This window comes from Cetorhinus maximus, chromosome 8, assembly GCF_964194155.1.
Source record: "Cetorhinus maximus chromosome 8, sCetMax3.hap1.1, whole genome shotgun sequence".
Taxonomy (NCBI): Eukaryota; Metazoa; Chordata; class Chondrichthyes; order Lamniformes; family Cetorhinidae; genus Cetorhinus; species Cetorhinus maximus.
Window position 1 is genome coordinate 145904416 of NC_135886.1, and position 21049 is coordinate 145925464.

The 21049-nt window shown below is 45.4% G+C and overlaps 1 protein-coding gene across 2 annotated transcripts in view; it reads right to left on the minus strand.

Annotated features, from left to right (window-relative positions):
- The window catches only part of slc9a6a (solute carrier family 9 member A6a), a 64725-nt gene extending 43951 nt beyond the window's left edge, over nt 1-20774 (minus strand). For both annotated transcript variants that reach the window (XM_078547733.1, XM_078547732.1), the window contains exons 1-6: nt 20719-20774; nt 20436-20635; nt 19322-19399; nt 18937-19013; nt 15756-15868; nt 7913-8018 (exon numbers count right to left, since the gene is read on the minus strand). In XM_078547733.1, the coding sequence (XP_078403859.1) occupies nt 7913-8018; nt 15756-15868; nt 18937-19013; nt 19322-19399; nt 20436-20498 (437 nt within the window). In that variant the 5' untranslated portion in view covers nt 20499-20635; nt 20719-20774. The remainder of the gene's footprint in view (nt 1-7912; nt 8019-15755; nt 15869-18936; nt 19014-19321; nt 19400-20435; nt 20636-20718) is intronic.
- Nucleotides 20775-21049: the final 275 nt, after the last annotated feature.

Below are 21049 nucleotides of genomic sequence, written 5' to 3' on the forward strand. Positions count from 1 at the left end.
TCCGACAGTGCAGCACTCCCTCAGTACTGATCCTCCGACAGTGCGGCACTCCCTCAGTACTGACCCTCCGACAGTGCAGCACTCTCTCAGTACTGACCCTCCGACAGTGCAGCACTCCCTCAGTACTGACCCTCCGACAGTGCTGCACTTCCTCAGTACTGACCCTCCAACAAAGCAGCATTCCCTCAGTACTGACCCTCTGACAGTGCGGCGCTCCCTCAGTACTGACCCTCTGGCAGTGCAGCACTCCCTCAGTACTGACCCTCCGACAGTGCAGCGCTCCCTCAGTACTGACCCTCCGACAGTGCGGCTCTCCCTCAGTACTGACCCTCCAGCAGTGCAGCGCTCCCTCAGTACTGACCCTCCAACAGTGTAGCGCTCCCTCAGTACTGGCCCTCCGACAGTGCAGCACTCCCTCAGTACAGACCCTCCGACAGTGCAGCACTCCCTCGGTACTGACCAATTAAGAAACAAATTACTAAAGTTTAACAAGAGGGAGGGTTAATTCCAAACACAGGACACACTAGGAGATCAGTCATTTGCAAATCACATCATCTATATTTAGCATGCTCAGGGATTGTTGATTTAAATTAACTCAGAAAAGTAAGGTCAGTGAGCGATGGTCACAATGATAAATATGGAGTTTTTCCCCAGTTTGATCCAAGGTTTTGATGACTGAGATTTGCAGAAAGCAGATGACGAGGTATTTGAAAATTATCCCATGGGAAAGGTTCTTGTTTAATACAGAGACTGCACCAACCACACTTGGGAATCTCACAAAAACTCATGGGATAATTCATTATTCCATACATTGGTTAATGAGCCCCTGAACTTTAGCACTGCATGATGTGCCAGTTTTGAGTTTGAAGGTTGTGTTCGAAATATTTCTGCCCTCATTTGGAAAGCGGCCCAGACACAATGAGCTGAAAGGCCTTCTCATGCACTGTAACAATTCCGTGATCCCGTGATCTTATTTTCTGGTTTTTAACATCGAGTTCAGATTCTGGGAGACCTGTGTTCACTGAGCAGAGCTCAATACTCTCAGTGCTGAATCAAACCCTCACATCCAACAGCAGAATCCTGGGCCCAACCTTCATGAGCACATGATCCTGTCACTAGGCTGAAGGAGATGGAAACAGACCAGAGGCTAATCAACTTCGAATTCAAACTGGATGTCAACTGTAGCACAGCGAGACCACAACTCAATCTTCAGGATGGAGTTTGGAATCTGGATTAGCAGTTGGTGTCTTTGCAGAGAAAGCCTTTACCAGGACAGGTAGACACAGGTATTGTATGTGGTACATCTACCCCATGGCTAACACCACCAGACAACACCCAGTAACACTGTGCTCCCTTAGAAATAAAACCATTCCAGGTATGGAATACGCAACACAGAAATTCAGAAAGAACATGCATTTGAGATTCAGATAAGTAGCAAGTGCAGTTTAGAAATTTCCTTCACAGCAGATTCAATGATGTCTGTAGACAGGTTATGAATGTCTTTATCTACACAAATATTATGTACTCGTGTATGCGAATAGCATGTACTCGTGTATGCAATTATGTATTGTGTATGCAAATATGACATTTGTGTGGGCAGATATTACACATTCAAGTGTGAAAATATTAAGTATGTATGCAAATATTATGTGTGCATACAAATATTACACTTGCATGTGCAAATATTGCACGTCAGTGATTATTGCATATTCATGTATGCAACTATGTATTTGTATATGCAATTATATGTTCATGTATGTGAATATTACATATTCATGCATGCGAATATTACATAATCAGGGGTATGCAAATATTATTCAGGTGTGTGAATATTACATATTCTTCTGTGCAAATGCTACCAAGAGTTCACACAACCAAAGTTTACTCCACATCCAATGTGCGTTTTCCATGCAGTTATAGGACTTTGCTCCAACCCTGTAGCATTAGGCAGTCGAGTCCCAATGGATTCACGCACTCTTTGTTTCCCAAAACAATTAAGAATTCTGTAAATAGATGGTCTGAGTGTGATTATTGTGTTTAAATATATTAAGAGTTAAGGTGACTCAGTGAAAGATAATTTACTATTACAGTATTTACTAATACTGAGATTCTAATTTCACCAATACCAGGCAGAAGACAATTAACAAGGTTCTGTGTGGCTGCCCCTCTTGGATTATGAACCTTTAGCCCTCTACACGCACATTCACCAAGACAGGAGTAGAGGCAACTGCACACTGATATTCCCAGAGCAGCCAAACCATTGCATGTTCAGTCCTGCTCAAAACAGCAGGCTGGACAGAAATAGGAGTAGGCCATTCAGCCCATCGAGTCTGCTCCGCCATGCAATATGCTCATGGCTGATCTTGGGCTTCAACTCCATTTTCCTGCCCCCTCCCCATATCCCTTAATTCTCAAAGTCTGTCTATGCCTTATATGTTTTCAATGATGGAGCATCCACAACCCTCTGGGGTAGAGAATTCCAAAGATTCACATCCCTCTTGAGTAAAGAAATTTCTCCTCATCTCAGTTCTAAGGATCAGCCCCTTATCCTGAGACTGTGCCCCCGTGTTTTAGATTCCCCAACCAGGGGAAACAACCTCTCAGTATCAACCCTGTCAAACCCTTTCAGAATCCTGTAAGTTTTGAATATATGAGTTAGGAGCAGGATAGGCCACTCAGCCCCTCGAGCCTGCTCCCCTATTCAATAAGGTTATGGCTGATCACCTCAACTTCACATTCCCACCTAACCACAATAACCTTTCACCCCCTTGTTAATCAGGAATCTATGAGTTTCAATGAGATCATCTCTCATTCTTCTAGACTCCAGAGAGCATAGGCCCGATTCACTCAGCCTCTCAGCATTGGAGAGTCCTCTTGTCCCAGGAATCAATCCATTGACCCTTCACTGCAACTCCTCTAAGGCAAGTATATCCTTCCTGAGGCAAGGAAAACAAAGCTGCAAACGGTTCTCCAGGTCTCACCAAAGCCCCAGCATCAAAACGTAAATCTCTGCTGGGTGGGACATGACATTTGTATGCCTGATGCCAGATTCTCGAAGCAGCTTTTCTACTAGGAACTTGGTAGTAGCAGGAGACTCCCGGGAAGACAGCAGGAATGCTTTAGGGATGTCCTTAAAGCATCCCCGTAGAGATCAAACATTCCCGTCGACTCATGGCAATCCCCGGCTTGTGACTGACCAAAATGGAGAAGGTTCATTTGGGAAGGCACCGAGCACATCGAGGGGCTTCCTTGGGAACATGGAGAGGTGAAGTCGAGGAGTCGGAGAGAGCGCAGAAACCTCCAAACGATGCATCTACCTGACCCTTCAAGCACTACCTGCCCTGCTGACGCCTGCTTGCAGGGCTGATGCCTGTTTTGGAGCTTCTGAAACCACACGTCATCGTGATGGCAAACTCCTGCCCACAGCTGGTTTTACACCGATCGTCCGCTAGAGTTTCTCATTTGTCATGATTGATGTCTCTTCTGGCAGCATCCTTGAATCAGTTTTGGGCACCTTGCTGGTCTCCTGGCATGGGCTACTCACCCATTATGGCATATCCTTCCATCCTGTGCACATGCCCAAGCCAGTGAAGCCACCTTTGCTTGATTAGCACAAGCATGCTTGGTATGTTTGCCCTAGAAAGGGCTGCTGCATTGGTGACTGTATCTTTCCACATGATGCCAAGGAGGCAACGTAGACATCAGAGGTGGAGGGTAGTGAGCCTCTGTTCTTGGTAGGTGTAAGTTGTCCAGGCTTTGCTGCCATACAGCAATGTGCTGAGGATACAGGCCTTACAGATAAACATCTTGGTCCTACAGGTCAGTTTGTGGTTTCTCCATGCCTGTTTCGTAAGTCAGCCAAAGTTGGTGGCTGCCTTTCCAATGTGTGCGCTGAGCTCTTTGTCAAGAGGCAGCTTGTCTGTTACTGTGGATCCGTGGTAGCAGTATTTACTGACTGCTTCCAGTAGTGCGTTGTGGAGTCTGAACACAGGCAGACACTCAACACCCTGTCCCATAATTACATTTTTCATGACACTGATGGTGAGGGAGGACATGACAAGCATGGGACAGATGATCCATGAGTCTTTTGAGCTGGTCTTCTATCTGGGCAATGAGTGCATCATCAGCAGCAGCATACAGTTCTCTAATTGGACATGTCTTGGCTTTCAGTCTTGAAAAGTTGAGTTGCCATTTGATCTTGTATGGAGATACACTCCTCCTATGTTGGCAGGGAAAGCATAGGTCAGAGGGACAGAGAAAAAGATGCCAAACAGATTAGGGGCTAAGTCACAGTCCTATTCCGCCCTATTCTTGGTCTCAAACCTGTACGAAGTGGTGGTGTTGAACTGAATGGTCCTGTTATCATGGACTGTGTGAGACTGCAAAGCTTGGGAAGACAACCAATTTTCTTCTGGTATCCAGTAGAGACCCCCTCCTGCTCATGCTTTAGTGAGATACACAAAAGTAAGGTAGGGCGGTATTTGCTGCTCTCTGCACCTTTTTTGAAGCTGGTGTAGGAAGGTTATGTCTACCATAGATCTGACTGCTCTGAAGCCAGAGGATGAGGTCGTCTTGAAGGTAAAGCAGTAGGTGTGTTTTTCCACATTGAGTAGCTCAGTTGGTATTCTGTCCTTTCCAGATGCTTTCCTTGCTGCTAGGGAGTCAATGGCCTTCTTGAGCTCAAATAATGAGGGTTCTGCATCAAACTTAAACATGACAGGTAGCTGCAGAAGAGAGATCTGTCCTACGTGAGTGTAGCTCAGAGTAGTGCTCCCCCTAACACGCTATCTGCTTGTTCCTGTCAATCTATATTTCCCTGTCCCCAGATTTCAAAGGGGCAACTTTGGTAATGGTTGGGCCTCATTCTTTTTTGATCCTGTCAGACGTAGCGCGCAGGTTACCAATGTCACTAACAGTTTGTATCTCTTTGTATAGATTGATCCAATACTTGTTGGCACTGTACCTTGCTGTCTTCTGTACATTTGCCTTAGCCAGCCTGAGATTGTCAAATGCATTAGAGGCTGTAAGCCAGGCGAGCTGTTCTCTTTGCTTAATGACAGAAGTCATTTCTGCAAGGTGGGTCTCAAACCAATCTTTGTTCCTGTTTTTTCTTTGCCAAACATGATTACTGCAGCTTTGTAGATGATTGACCAGAGGACTTCCATGCTTTTTCAGCATTATCTGGTGAGCCCTCAGATGGAAGAACTTTGGACATTCGTCATCATTCCTCGTGCATGAAATTTGATTTGCGGAATGTCATTGTGTTTGGACTTATGTATTTTCCGTGGTTGTGCCTTCAATCTGCTACTGACAAGCAAGTGATTAGTATCTCATTGTGATAGGTGTGGGTGTGAAGAATGCTGGACAGATCACATCTTCTAAGCACATAAGAAATAGGAGCAGGAGAAGACCATACAGCCTGTGGAACCTGGTGCACCATTTAATATGATCATGGCTGACCTTCAGCATCAGTTAAACATTCCCACCTGCCTCTATTCTTTGATTCCCTGAGAGGCCAAAAATCTGTCCATCTCATCCTTAAATGTATGCAACGATGGAGCATCCACAACCCTCTGGGGTAGAGAATTCCAAAGATTTGCAACCCATTGAAGAAATCTTTCCTTGTATCAGTCCTAAATGGTCGATCCCTTATTCTGAAACTGTGCCCCCTTGTTCTATATTCCCCAGCCAGGGAAAACAACCTCTCAGTATCTACCCTGTCAAGCCCCTCCAGAATCTTGTATGCTTAAATAAAATTGCCTCTCGTTCTTCTAAGCTCCAGAGAATATAGATCCAATTTACTCAGCCTCTCATCACAGGACAACCCTCATCCCAGGGACCAATTTAGTGAACCTTGGCGGTACTGCCTCTGATGCAAGTATAATCTTCCTTTACGCAGACAGAATTTGCACACACTATTCCAGGTGTGGTTTTCCCAAAGCCCTGCACAACTGTCGCAAGAGTGGTGATTATCCGGTCAAGTTGGTGCCAGTGTCTCGATCTCAGATCTTGTGGCGATTCCTGCATTACCAACACTTTCCAGGACAAAGCCCATCCAGTGCACTAAGCTTTAGTAGCCACTGTCCATTTTAGTTCATCTTGCCAACACCAACACCACAATGACTGAGGCATGTTTGGCATGAAACTGTCTGATCCAACGCTTGTGTTAAAACTCCTCAGGAGAAATACCTTTTCTCCTTGTGGCAGACGGTTCAGAATATCATCTAGGTTGTTGTAGAAATGATCTTTGTCTTCAGCATTGGCATACAGGTTGGTGCATAAGTGCAGATGGTGACAAACCTCCATCTGATAGCAGACAAAGAAATACGAGGTGTTCAGAGATTGTGGCAGGAATCTCACTTATCAATGTCAACCCACTCCGCACGTTTGCCATGCCAATAATGGGCCTCATATTTTGATCCAGTGTCAGCCAATCTAGTCTCTTGGACAGCAGCAATGTTGATGTTGAACTTGTGTACTCTCAGTCAATTAACGCCGTCCGACCTACATTGTCTGTAGCCTGCCAGGACACACAGTCCTCACCTTTTGTTTCACGGGTATCCATTTACTACCTACTTGTCAGGATAGGATCCCTAATCCTCACACACCCATCGAGGAAGGCAGATGTTGGCAACTCTTATTATTGACTGAGGCTGCCCATCTGGAGGCAGGAAGAGACTGACCAACGGAATGCAAGGATCCTTCCCGCTGTTGGAGGTAAGCCATGGTGCCTGCCCTTACACAGTTGAGTTGGGCTTATAAACTGTAAACTGCTGTCTCCTGTGTTGGTTCCCTCACTGGGGGTAAGAGTAAGGGTGAAGTGTCCTCTCCATCTGGTTCTGGCTGTAGAGTCTGGGCAGGATTTTGACTTATCGACTTGCCCAGAATCTGCATCTCTCTACCCACCTTATAGAATGAATCCAAAGTGGGGCAGGAGACCCTACCTCAGGACCCAGTCAGTTCAAGTGTTGGGAGATGGGTTGGAATTGGGGACAGGGAAGGGGGAACAATTTTCCTTTCATAAAAATATGCTAACTCAGCCTAATCATATTGTAATTTTCCAAGTGCTCATGTCCTTAATCTCCTCATCTACCCAATTCTCCAAGCACCATCTGCTCCACATGTGATGGAGAGTCTGCAGGTCACACATTGGACTTATCAGCTGTGTCAGGACCCATTGAGCCAGAGCGGAAGCAAGTCACCCTCAATCCCGAGGGACTGCCCACTCTCCAAGGGCTTTCACTAAACACTGGCAGCCCTTTCTGTTTAAGGACTCCACTCACTCGTTCATTCAGCCCCTCAAAACTGTTACATGGTATGGGCTATAGAGGGGAGGGGGACTGATGGGAATATCAGACTTTTATGGTCCATTAGTTTGGTGTTAGTACAGAAATTGAAATGACTCGATGACAGGTGACCTTTCAATTCTGGGGCCAGGGTTCAAATTCATTCTGGACAAGAGGGGAAAGTTCTCTGTCTGCTGGATGCAAGTTTCCAACATGAAATAAGTTTAGGATCTGGAATCCAACGGCAGGATCGATAGTGACAGTACAAGTCTGAGTGGCAGTCTCTCCAGATGTGGGAAACAGAAACCACTGACCCGCAGGTACTAGGGTCTCAGAAGCTGTTGTTGGGGTAGGTGCAGAGGGAGCTTTAGTCCATGTTTAAACTGCCAAGGGAATGCTGAAACTAGCAGTGTTCCATTCTCTAGCTCAAAACATGTTGAATAGTGGGGTTATGGTGACAATAAACTGCAGATTATAACATTTTACAAAAGAGTGCAGGGAAAATGAAAAACTCAAAACAAACAGATTAATGACAATTTGGGTATCAGTGGGGATTCATTTGGTGTCTTGTTAATTGACAATTGACAAAGTTTCTCTTATTCAATAATCAGCTGTAGGATACTTACGAAGACAGGACAATGGCAACAGCATCATTCAGCACACTTTCTCCAAACAACAGGGCGTACAGGTCCACATCAGCCTGTAGTTCATTGAATATTGCAAGCACGGTCACTGCAAGATAATGGATGTCATTAATAAAATCGTCAATACTGGGTCTCCCCATATAACATCAGAATTTAGAATCATAGAAAGTTTATGGCACAGGAAGAGGCCACTTGGCCCATTGTGTCTGTGCCGAACGAAAAACGAGCCCCCCAGCCTAATCCCACTTTCCAGCATTTGGTCCGTCATGAGTTAACCGCCAAGCATTGTTTGAAATTTAAACCAGGCAGCTTGACCCTGATTGGTCGAGGCATTGCCCTAAGGAATGAGTCAGCAAATAGCTGTCACTTATTTTGTTTAGCTGAAACAGGTGCAACGTGTGTACATGTTCTTTCTGTCTGCAAGGAACAGGGCTCTGTGTATTAATATATGTAGCAATGCTTGGCAGTTAACTATCAGTCACCATCAATTGGTGCATTCCCCATGGCAACACCTCTACCAATCAGAGTCCAATTGCCGACCATTTAGCACTCTCTTCTCATACAGTATAAATTGTTGCTTTCCCATTATATTGGTATCCTTGCGAAGTTTCCTGATGAGTGTAAGACAAAATGATTTAACGTGTCTCTTTTTTCAGAATTTCTCCTGACTCAGTTTGAGAGGTCCCCTTACTTCATGACCATAAATTAACTCAAAAGGACTGAACCCTGTTGACTCATTAGGGGCGTCCCTAATAACAAACAAGGAGAATGGAACCCCTCAGTCCCAATCATGTGGATAATCTTAAACATAACCTCGAATCATAGTCTTTAAAGTTTGATGTCACCTTTCTAAAGCACCTTCTGATTTAGGGTGATAGGCTGACAACCTAAATTGCTTTATTCCTGGGATGTTCATTACCTCTTTAAACAGCTGGGACATGAAATGTGAACCCTCAGCAGATTGTATTTCTTTTGGTAATCCATATCTTGTAAAGAATTTGGTTAACTCCTCTACAATCACCTTTGCTGTGATTTTCCTTAAAGGTATTGCTTCTGGAAATCTCGTGGACACATCCATGATTGTCAGTAAACACTAATTTCCACTTTTAGTCTTAGTTAGGGGTCCTACGCAGTCAATCAGGATCCTGTTACAAGGTTCCTCAAATGCTGGAATTAGAATTAAAGGTGCCAGTTTAATTACTGCTTGAGGTTTTCCTATCACCTGACATGTGTGACATGTTTGATAGAATTTGACTATATCTTTATGTAGTCCAGGCCAATCAAAATGTTTTTGTATCTTAGCTAGAGTTTTCCTAGTTCCCAAATGTCCAGCCATTGGGATTTCATGAGCCACTCTCAAAATTCCATTCTCGTACACAGATGGTGTCACTACTTGATACACTATCGCCCACTATTCACCTACTGGAACATGAGCGGTCTCCACTTCTGCATTAACACATTGTCTTTAAGGTAATAACACTCTGGAAAGTATTCTGCTTTAGTCTCAGGATAAGCTGTCTGATATAACTGTTTTAATTCTGGCTCCTTCTGCTGTAACTCCACTAACTTCAATGAATTAAGCACCTCAGCCTCATTCTCTCTAATCTTCTCTTCCTGAGTAATCTTTTCAAAGATGGATCCAGCAAACTGAGGTTCAGCATCCTCCCCGTCTTTTGGATTCTTCCTTTTCCTGTTTAATTTTGTATGCCTGTGATCTCGTCACCACACAGTCTGGAAACAATCCAGGATGCTCTTTCTGTAAACCCTCTGTTGATTGTATCTGAACAGGTTCCTCTACCACAGTCGGCATAGTCAATATTTGCGATCCAGCTATATCATTTCCTAGAATAAACTGAACCCCTGCACTGGAGAGGGCGCAGAGGAGATTCACCAGGATGTTGCCTGGGCTGGAGCGTTTCAGCTATGGAGAGAGACTGGATAGGCTGGGGTTATTTTCCTTAGAGCAGAGAAGGCTGAGGAGGGACCTGATAGAGGTATACAAAATTATGAGGGGCATAGATAGGATAGATAGGAAGAAACAGTTCCCCTTAGTGGAGGTGTAAATAACCAGGGGGTATAGACTTAAGGTAAGGGGCAGGATGCTTAGAAGAGATTTGAGGAAATGCCATAGCATACAGGCTAAGGGCCAAGTGCTGGAAAATGGGATTAGAATAGATAGATGCTAGATGACCAGCATGGACACGATGGGCCGAAGGGCCTGTTTCTGTGCTGTATAATTCTGTGACCCTGCAATGGGCAATTTCTCTACTACCCCAAACATAACCTCTCCTGTTTTCAAATCACTTTTTAACTTCACATTATATAATGAAACAGACCTGAACCCTTCCATGATTTCAATAATTAACACTTTCTCCTGCAACAACCCTTCTGGACAGCAGATGGCAGTGTCCCATAACATTAAAGACAGGCTGGCCCCTGGATCTCAAGAGCTTTCCAGTCTTTCCTGCTCTTCATGGTAAACAAGGATATACTTTCCCTTCACATATAAAATCTTTGAACATCTCTGTAACTTGCTGGTCAGAACTTCCTTGGGTAGGTTGTGAATACATTCCCACCTCTCTGGCTAATACTGACTCATCCTTTTTCACCTGTACAAGTTTTACTGGTTTGACCTGCACTTGGGTCTCAGAACCACAGCACTTTTACTTACAGAACTCTTCTCAGTTCCTATCACTGCAATCGGTCTCCCGTTTAACTTACAACAATTTGATCTTGTATATCCAGGCTTGTTACGATGGTAACTAACATTCCACCTCCCCCCCTTCACCTCTGCCTTTCACCTTCCCATCTTTAATAGGCTGGGGTCCTTCATTTTGCTCCTTTTTACTGACATTTTTACCATCACTAGCTTTTCTATATCCCCAATTTCCTTGCTGATTCACATATGACCCTTTTCTTACACTCAACTGTGTGAAAGATCATAAGTATCGGCTAAAACACCAGCATCACTGATCATTTCACTTTGTTCTTCAACTAAATGGGCTTTGATAGTTACTGGAATACTATTTCTAAATTCTTCCATTTTCAAAAGTCCTGTATAACTTCAATGCCCTATGTTACGAAAGCATATTAATTTTCTCAATATTTTTCTGGTTTGTTGTAAAGTAGGTTTAGGGGTGTGAGGGTAGATGGTTCTGTCTGTGATTTAATTACATTGGAGCCAAGTGAAGGGGATGTTTGGATTTCAAAGGGACGTTAGGATGTTTACAACTAGCCAGATTAGCAAGGCCAAGCAGTGTGTTTACTTTTCCCAAAGGTTACTGACAATATTGGCAGCATGGAAGTTTTTATATTATGGGAAAAGTACATTTCCAAAGATATATGGAACAATGGAATTTACAGATTAAAGAGAGAGAAACATATATAAAGGAGAATGAAAAGCTATATTGGGGGGCCATGTAAAATCTAACAGGAGTGTGTGAAACAGCCTTCGGGAAGCCTCCAGCTATTTTTACAAAAGTCTGCTGTGTCCAATAACTGAAGTTGGAGACAAGTGTTTTGGAATTGCACTGTCAAGTGGGTACTGTGGTAACTTGCTGGCTTGCTTTTTAAATTTAAAATCTATTTTGGACTGTTGCTTTAAAGGGGGTGTGTAACTGGGTGTCAGGTTAATTAGGAATTTTAGGAGTTGTTATAGTGTTAAGTAATTGTAGTCTTATGTATGTGCTTGAAATCTTTTCTTTTGTTAATGAATATTTTAATTTAATTTTTTTAGAAACGCTAAAGGTCTTAGTGGACTCATTACTTCAGAATTCAGTGTACAAATCTTTTTGTAATAAATACAAACTGTGAAACCATTGTGATAGCCTGGCCAAGTTTCCCTTGTGGATTTGGTCCACCTGGCACACATCACCTGCCACATCATAACGCCTAAACCATTGATCCCGGAGTGTTTCTGTTTCTCTTGCCAACTCTACAAAAGTCTGATTACGTCTCTTCCTTATCGTCCTAAACTTCAGCAAAGCTCATAAGCATTTAAAATTGCCTTCTTCAGTATCTCATAGTCTGCAGACTGTTCCTCTGATAAGCTTGCACACACATTCATTGCTATACCTGACAAAACACTCTGTAACATTATGGTCCCAGTTCAATTTCATAATTATCTTTTCAAATGGGGCAAAATATCTTTCAACTCCATCCTCTCTAAATTTGGGCATCATTGAAGATTTTTAGTTAAATCAAATTCCTCAAAGGGATAAAGTCACCATTTGAATGACTATCTCCTTTCCTCCTTTATTCTAAGCTTCAATGTCAACAATTTATACTGTCTGGCGTCGGTCTCTCTCTCTCGGAAGCTCTCTATTTCTTTCCTCAGTCACTAACCTCTCTCTCCCTCTGAAGTTCAAGTTCAGCTTTCGCATTTCTATCTCTTGCTACCTTTTCTTTTCTTTTTCCGGCTCCTCTTTTACCCGTGCAAGCTTTTTAAAAATGTTTATTTCTTTTAATCTGCTGTTTTCTTTTTCAAGTGTTTTAATTTCTCTTTTTCTTCTAATTCGGGTCTTTTCGGTTCCATTTCTTGTTCAAGTTCAAGATTTTGAAAATGAAGAGGAAACGACTGATCCCAGAATCTTAGTAACACTTTTAGGATTTTAAAATTAAAAGATTTATTAACAAGGAGGAAAAATAAACTTAAACACATAAGATTAAAATTACACAGTTAAAACATGCTCCCCCCTCAAAAACCACTTTGTCACAACACACAAGTAAACTTGGCAACTTAGATTCTTAACCAATATTACCCAAGGCAAAACCTGTTGTCCCTTTAGTAAAGGTTCCCACAGCTTCTCACTCTCTTCCGCTCTGCTGTAGAAACCCAGAAGGAAGGTTCAGAAACAGGCCACTTTCTCAACACCTGGGGCTTGAAAACCCAATGGCTGTTTCAAATTCACCACTTTCACACCGACTCCCAGCACAGACCTGGACATCTCCCCCACACAGCCACATAACTCTGCTCTTCCATCTTCATTGTTCTAAGCACCTCTTTGAAACCAACTTTTGCAAAATATAAAAATCTTTCATGTTTTCCTGTTGCTTCCACTTTCGGGTCAATTAAAACTGAATAATATTCCCTTGTTTACAACTTATAAAGGTTTCATAAGTAGAAGTCCCTTGTTACTTCTCACTCCCCCACTCCTCCCCTCCCCCATTCCTTCCCTCCCCCTCCCTTTTTCCCACCCCCCACTCCCCCCTCCCCCCACTCCTCCCCTCCCTCTCTCCCTCCCCCACTCCTCCCCTCCCTCCCCCACTCCTCCCTCCCTCCCCCACTCCTCCCCTCCCTCCCCCCACTCCTCCCCTCCCTCTCTCCCTCCCCCCACTCCTCCCCTCCCTCTCCCTCCCCCCACTCCTCCCCTCCCTCTCTCCCTCCCCCACTCCTCCCCTCCCTCTCTCCCTCCCCCACTCCTCCCCTCCCTCTCTCCCTCCCCCACTCCTCCCCTCCCTCTCTCCCTCCCCCATTCCTCCCCTCCCTCTCTCCCTCCCCCATTCCTCCCCTCCCTCTCTCCCTCCTCCATTCCTCCCCTCCCTCTCTCCCTCCCCCATTCCTCCCCTCCCTCTCTCCCTCCCCCACTCCTCCCCTCCCTCTCCCCCCTCCCTCCCCCCACTCCTCCCCTCCCTCTCTCCCTCACCACTCCTCCCCTCCCTTTCTCTCTCTGCCCACTCCTCCCCTCCCTCTCTAACTCCCTCCACTGCTTCCCTTCTAGAAGGTAAGAACATAAGATATAGGAACAGGAGTAGACCTTTCGGCCCCTTGAGCCTGCTCCGCCATTCAATAAGATCATGGCTGATCCATTTGTGTTTCGATTTCCACGTTCCCATCTAACCCCGATAACCTTTGATTCCCTTCCCTAACAGGAATCTATCTACCTCTGCCTTAAAAATATTCATGACTCCGCCTCCACTGACTTCTGAGGCAGAGAGTTCCACAGTCACACAACCCTCTGAGAGAAAGAATTTCTCCTCATCTCTGTCCTAAAAAGGGTGATCCCTAATTTTAAAACAGTGCCCCCTCGTTCTGGACTCACTCACAAGAGGAAACATCCTTTCCATGTCCACCTTGTCAAGGCCGTTCAGGATCTTGTAAACTTCAATCAAATCACCCCTCACTCTTCTAAACTCCAGTGGAAACAAGCCCAATCTGTCCTACCTTTCCTCATAAGACAACCCACTCATTCCAGGTGTCAATCTAGTAAACCTCCTCTGAACCGTCTCCAACGCATTTACATCCTTCCTTAAATAAAGAGACCAAAACTGCACACAGTATTCGAGGTGCGATCTCACCAATACCCTGTATAACTGAAGCATAACATCCTTCCTTTTATGTTCAATCCCTCTCGTAATAAAGGACAGCATTCCATTAGCCTTCTTAATTACTTGCTGTACCTGCATACTAACTTTTTGTGACTCATGTACTAGAACACCGAGATCCCTTTACACCTCAGAATTATGCAGCCCTTCTCCATTTAAGTAATACTCTGCTTTTTTGTTCTTCCTGCCAGTGAACAACTTCACATTTTCTCACATTAAACTCCATTTGCCAGATCTTTGTCCACTTACTCAACCTATCTATATCCATCTGCAACCTCCTCATGTCCTCTTCACAACATACTTTCCTACCTATCTTTGTGTCATCTGCAAATTTAGCTGCCATGTCTTCACCCCCCTCATCTACGTCATTGATGTAAATTGTAAAAAGTTGAGGCCCCAGTACAGACCCCTGTGGGACTCCACGTGTCACATCCTGTCAATTCGAAAAAGACCCATTTATGCATACTCTCTGCTTTCTGCCAGCCAGCCAATCTTCTATCCATGCTAATATGTTACCCTCTACACCATAGGCTTTTATTTTCCGTAATAACCTTTGATGTGGCACCTTATCAAATGCCTTCTGGAAATCCAGGTACAGTACATCTCCAGGCTCCCCTTATCCACCGCACATGTTATTCCTTCAAAAAACTCCAATAAATTGGTTAAACATGATTTTCCAGTCGCAAAACCATGCTGACTCTTCCCAATTGCCTTGAGCTCTTCTAAGTGCCCAGCTATAACCTTCTTAATGATCAATTCTAATAACTTCCCCATGACAGACATCAAGCTAACTGGTCTATAGTTTCCTGTTTTCTGCCTTCCTCCCTCCTTGAATAGAGGGGTTACATTTGCTACTTTCCAATCTGATAGAACCTTTCCAGAATCTAGTGAATTTTGGAAAATTAACACCAGTGCATCGACTACCTCATTTGCCACCTCTTTTAAGACCCTAGGATGTAGTCCTTCGGAACCTGGAGACTTGCCAGCCCACAGCTCCATCAATTTGCTCAGTACCATTTCCCCAGTGATTTCAATTTCACCAAGTTCCTTTCTCCCGTTCACCACCTGATTTGCTGCTATTACTGGAATGTTTTTTGTATCCTCTATAGTGAAGACAGAAGCAAAATATTTGTTCATTTCTTCCGCCATTTCCTTATTATCGACTATTAACTCCCCACTGTCACTCTCTAGAGGACCAACACTCACTTTATTTACTCTTTTCCTTTTTAAATACCTGTAGAAACTCTTGCTATCCATTTTTACATTTATAGCTACCTTCCTCTCATTCTCTAACTTCTTTCTCCTGATTAACCTTTCAGTCATTCTCTGCTGCTCTTTATATTCTGCCCAATCATCTGCCCTGCCTCTCATCTTTGCGCAGTTATATGCTTTTTCCTTAAGTTTAATGCTTTCCTTAACTCCTCTATCCCTTCTCCCCCTCCCCCCACTATCCTGGCTCCAGTGTGAAGCCCCCACCTGCTGATTGTCCAGTTTCACGTACCTGGGTCAGTTGCAGAAATAAAAGCCCCAAAGAGCAGGCAGTCTGTGAAATAAAAGTCCCCACTCAGTTGGCCAATCAGAGCCATCAGCTTGACGCAGCCGTACATAATCAACCTATTGAAAGAGAGAAGGAGCTGAGAATTCATTCTGGGCAGTGATTGGACAGTTTTATTTATGTCAGTTTCTGATAAGCAGCACCAGGAATCCTGGGGTCGGCGCTCCCCTCGTACACAGTCCATCACTGGCATCTCACGCCTGCAAATCAGCTGCAGCCACCTCATTACCCACACATTCACCCTTACAACAGATACCAATTCGGCAATTATATACAACCACAATCTGTAACCTCATGGCCCGGCATATCCTCCACTCTACCATTACCACCAAGCCAGGGGATTAACCCTGGTTCAATGAAGAGTGCAGGAGGGCATGCCAAGAGCAGCAACAGGCATACCTAAAAATGAGGTAATAACCTGGTGAAGCTACAACACAGGGCTACTTGTGTGTCAAACAGTATAAGCAGCAAGTGATAGACAGAGCTAAGCGATCCCACAACCAATGGATCAGATCTAAGCTCTGCAGTCCTGCTACATCCAGTTGTGAATGGTGGTGGACAATTAACAGCTCACTGGAGGAGGAGGCTCCACAAATATCCCCATCCTCAATGACGGAGGAGCCCAGCACATCAGTGCAAAAGATAAGGCTGAAGCATTTGCAACAATCTTTAGTTCAGAAGTGCCAAGCAGATGATCCATCTCGGCCTCCTCTGGAGGTTCCCAGCTTCACAGATGCCAGTCTTCAGTCAATTTGATTCACTCCAAGTGATACCAAGAAACGGCTGAAGCACGAGATACAGCAAAAGGCTATGGGCCCTGACAATATTCCAGCAATAGTGCAGACCTGTGCTCCAGAATTTGCTGGGCCCCTAGCCAAGCTGTTCCAGTACAGCTACAACACTGGCATCTACCCGGCTATGTGGAAAATTGCCCAAGTATGTCCTGTACACAAAAAGCAGGACAAATCCAACATGGCCAATTACCACCCCATCAGTCTACTCTTGATCATCAGTAAAGTAATGGAAGGGGTCATCAACAGTGCTATCAAGCAGCACTTGCTTAGCAATAACCTGCTCACTGACATCCAGTTTGGGTTCTGCCAGGGCCACTCAGCTCCTGACCTCATTACAGCCTTGGTTCAAACATGGACGAAAGAGCTGAACTCCCGAGGTGAGGTGAGAATGAGTGCCCTTGACATCAAGGCTGTATTTGACTGAGTGTGGCATCAAGGAGCCCTAGCAAAACTGGAGTCAATGGGAATCAGGGGGAAAACTCTCTGCTGGTTGGAGTCATACCTAGCACAAAGGAAGATGGTTGTGGTTGTTAGAGGTCAGTCATCTCAGCTCCAGGACATCACTGCAGGAGTTCCTCAGGGTAGTGTCCTCGGCCCAACTATCTTCAGCTGCTTCATCAATGACCTTCCTTCCATCATAAGGTCAGAAGTGGGGATGTTCGCAGATGATTACACAATGTTCAGCATCATTTGCGACTCCTCAGATACTGAAGCAGTCCATGTCCAAATGCAGCAAGACCTGGACAATATCCAGGCTTGGACTGACAAGTGGCAAGTAACATTCGCGCCACACAAGTGCCAGACAATGACCATCTCCAACAAGAGAGAATCCAACCATCGCCCCTTGACGTTCAATGGCATTACCATCACTGAATCTCCCACTATCAACATCCTGGGGGTTACCATTGACCAGAAACTGAACTGGATTAGCCATATAAATACTGTGGCTACAAGAGCAGGTCAGAGGCTAGGAATCCTGCAGCGAGTAACTCACCTCCTGACTCCCCAAAGCCTGTCTACCATCTACAAGGCACAAGTCAGGAGTGTGATGGAATATTCTCCACTTGCCTGGATGAGTGCAGCTCCCACAACACTCAAGGAGCTCAACACCATCCAGGACAAAGCAGCCCGCTTGATTGGCACCACATCCACAAACATTCACTCCCTCCACCACCGATGCACAGTAGCAGCAGTGTGTACCATCTACAAGATCCACTGCAGCGATTCACCAGGACTCCTTTGATAGCACCTTCCAAACCCAAGGCCACTACCATCTAGAAGGACAAGGGCAACAGATAGATGGGAACACCACCACCTGGAAGTTCTTCTCCAAGCCACTCACAATCCTGACTTGGAAATATATCACCGTTCCTTCACTGTCCTTGGGTCAAAATCCTGGAACTCCCTTCCTAACAGCACTGTGGATGTACCTACACCACATGGACTGCAGCGGTTCAAGAAGGCGGCTCACCACCACCTTCACAAGGGCAACTAGGGATGGGTAATAAATGCTGGCCCAGCCAGCAACGCCCAAGTCCCGTGAACGAATAAAAAACCCTCCCCCAACCTCTTATCCTGAAGCTGTGCCCCTGAGTTTTAGATTTCCCTGAGCAGCAGAAACAATCTTTCAGCATCTACCCTGTCAAAGCCCTTCAGAATTTGGTAGGTTTCAAAGAGATCACCTCTCATTCTTCTGAACTCCAGAGAATATAGACCCAATTTACTCAGTCTCTCATAGGATAACCCACTCATCCCAGTGACCAATCTAGTGAACCTTCGCTGTATCACCTCCAATGCAAGTCTATCCTTCCTTAAATGTGGAGACCAAAACTGCACACAGTATTCCAGATGTGGGCTCACCAAAACCCAAATGGCATGTTGGCCTGTATTGAAAGGAGACTGGAGTAGAAGAATAAGGAAGTCTTGCTACAGTTAAATGGCTCTTTGGATGTCCTCACTTTTAAACTCCGCCCCCCATCCATATTCAATAAAGGCCAGCATTCTATTTGCCTTCCCATTTCAGTGCTGTACCTGCACACTGACTTTCTGTGATTATTGTAAAAGGTCTGTGAAAATATAAGTTCTTTATTTTTTGATTCATTTAATGAAATGATTGGATGCTACTTTGGAAGTGAAACAGAAATGAAGCCAGCAATTTTGTGTAATGATTAACCCACAGGCCCTTAAGCCACAGGAGGTGTATAATCCCTACCCTCTAAACCTCAGTTAAACTCTAAACTGTCTCACAATGAACAGGTAGAGGAAATTTATGTCTCAGTTTATTGATGGTCAGAATCAAGAACGTGATTGGTTAGTGCGTTGTTAATACTCACCCAATGACAATGCAGGAAATGACGGTCCCAATGAAAGCGTAGGCCAAAATGGAGCCTAAGTTCCGGAAAAAATGCCGCTGGAAATACAAAAAGTTATAAATTTCCCAACACACAGAATCCAAACAAATCTCCAGGGGCAGGAATTTAAACTTTGGGATCGGCCTCCAGAAATATCATAATCAATAATAAAATATCCCGAATCCAACCAACAATGTAGATGTGAACACTCTGAACAGACACTTTATACACACAGCGCAGAGACATTCCAACTCAAACTGAATCTTACTGTTTGTGGAGAAATTTATTCTAATGTATATTTAACTAAATTATAGAAAAGTACATCAGCTGCACTGATGAATATCAGAATTAAAATAATTTGACTCACCCGTTTCAGACTATAACCAGCATAAAATATAATAGGCGGCAGCAAGATGTTAAAGAACACCTCAGGGTCAAAGGTCACCTGTAAAGTGGAGGAGGAGGAATGGCACAGAGTCAAAATCTGGGGGGGGGGGGGAACCTCAGGCCTTACTCCCCACTCCTCAGCCTCTTCATTACCCCCCACCCCCTCCACTCTCCCCACCCAACCCCCCCACTCCCTCCATTATCCCCCACCCCCTTTCATCACCCCCTCCACTCTCCCCACCCAACCCCCCCACTCCCCCCACTCCCTCCATTATCCCCCACCCCCTTTCATCACCCCCTCCACTCTCCCCACCCAACCCCCCCACTCCCCCCACTCCCTCCATTATCCCCCACCCCCTTTCATCACCCCCTCCACTCTCCCCACCCAACCCCCCCACTCCCCCACTCCCTCCATTATCCCCCACCCCCTTTCCATCACCCCCTCCACTCTCCCCATCCAACCCCCACTCCCTCCATTATCCCCCACCCCCTTTCCATCACCCCCTCCACTCTCCCCATCCAACCCCCACTCCCTCCATTATCCCCCACCCCCTTTCCATCACCCCCTCCACTCTCCCCATCCAACCCCCCAACTCCCTCCATTATCCCCCACCCCCTTTCATCACCCCCTCCACTCTCCCCACCCAACCCCCCCACTCCCCCCACTCCCTCCATTATCCCCCACCCCCTTTCATCACCCTCTCCACTCTCCCCATCCAACCCCCCAACTCCCTCCATTATCCCCCACCCACCCCCTCCACTTCCCCATTCTCCACCCCTTCCTCCCAATCAAACACTGCCACTCCCCCCACTGCACACTGCCCTGCTCCCACATCCCTTTTTCAACCCCACTACCCCCTCTCCCCATCCCCTTCCCATTCTCCCCAATTCCACTCCCTCCCACCTCTATTCCTCCACCTCTTCACACTCACCCCATCCCTCACTCTACCACTCATCCATCTCCCATTCCTCCTCTTCTCCCCAACTCCGCCACACTCTCACCCTCTCACCCCTTCCCTCACCCAACTCTACCCCTCACCCATGACCCATGGATTCTCCACCTATCAGTGAGTTGAATCAGGAATTGATTTTACCTTTTGCAGCATCTCATTATCTTGCACATTATTAATATCCTTGGGATTTATTTCACTTTTCATCGTGTATTCATAAATCTTCCCACTGACATTAATTAATAAGGTGGCGGGGCTATCCTCCAGCTCACAGCTCAGGGTCACGTTATTGACATCGGTGGGAACGTGGATCCCATATCGGAGAACAACTCCCACCAGCAGCCCTAAAACAATAGAGACGTTAGAGCAGGTGAATCTCTAAAATCCTCCTCACCTCTTAATTTATCAGCAAAGCACACCTAAATACAGCGTCCAGCTCATTCATGTCATTGGAAAATTCAGACATTCTACTTTAAACACTGAGCACAAGATCCACATCCCAGCACTTTTCACCCCTCCACGTGCCCTCATTCCCTCCGACAACCTGAGCCTTTTCTGGATGAGGCCAACTCCGTCATCTACAAGGCACAAGTCAGGAGTGGGATGGAATACTCCCCACTTGCCTGGATGAGTGTAGCTCCCACAACACTCAAGAAGCTCGACACCATCCAGGACAAAGCAGCCCGCTTGATTGGCACCACATCCACAAACATTCACTCCCTCCACCACCGACGCACAGTAGCAGCAGTGTGTACCAT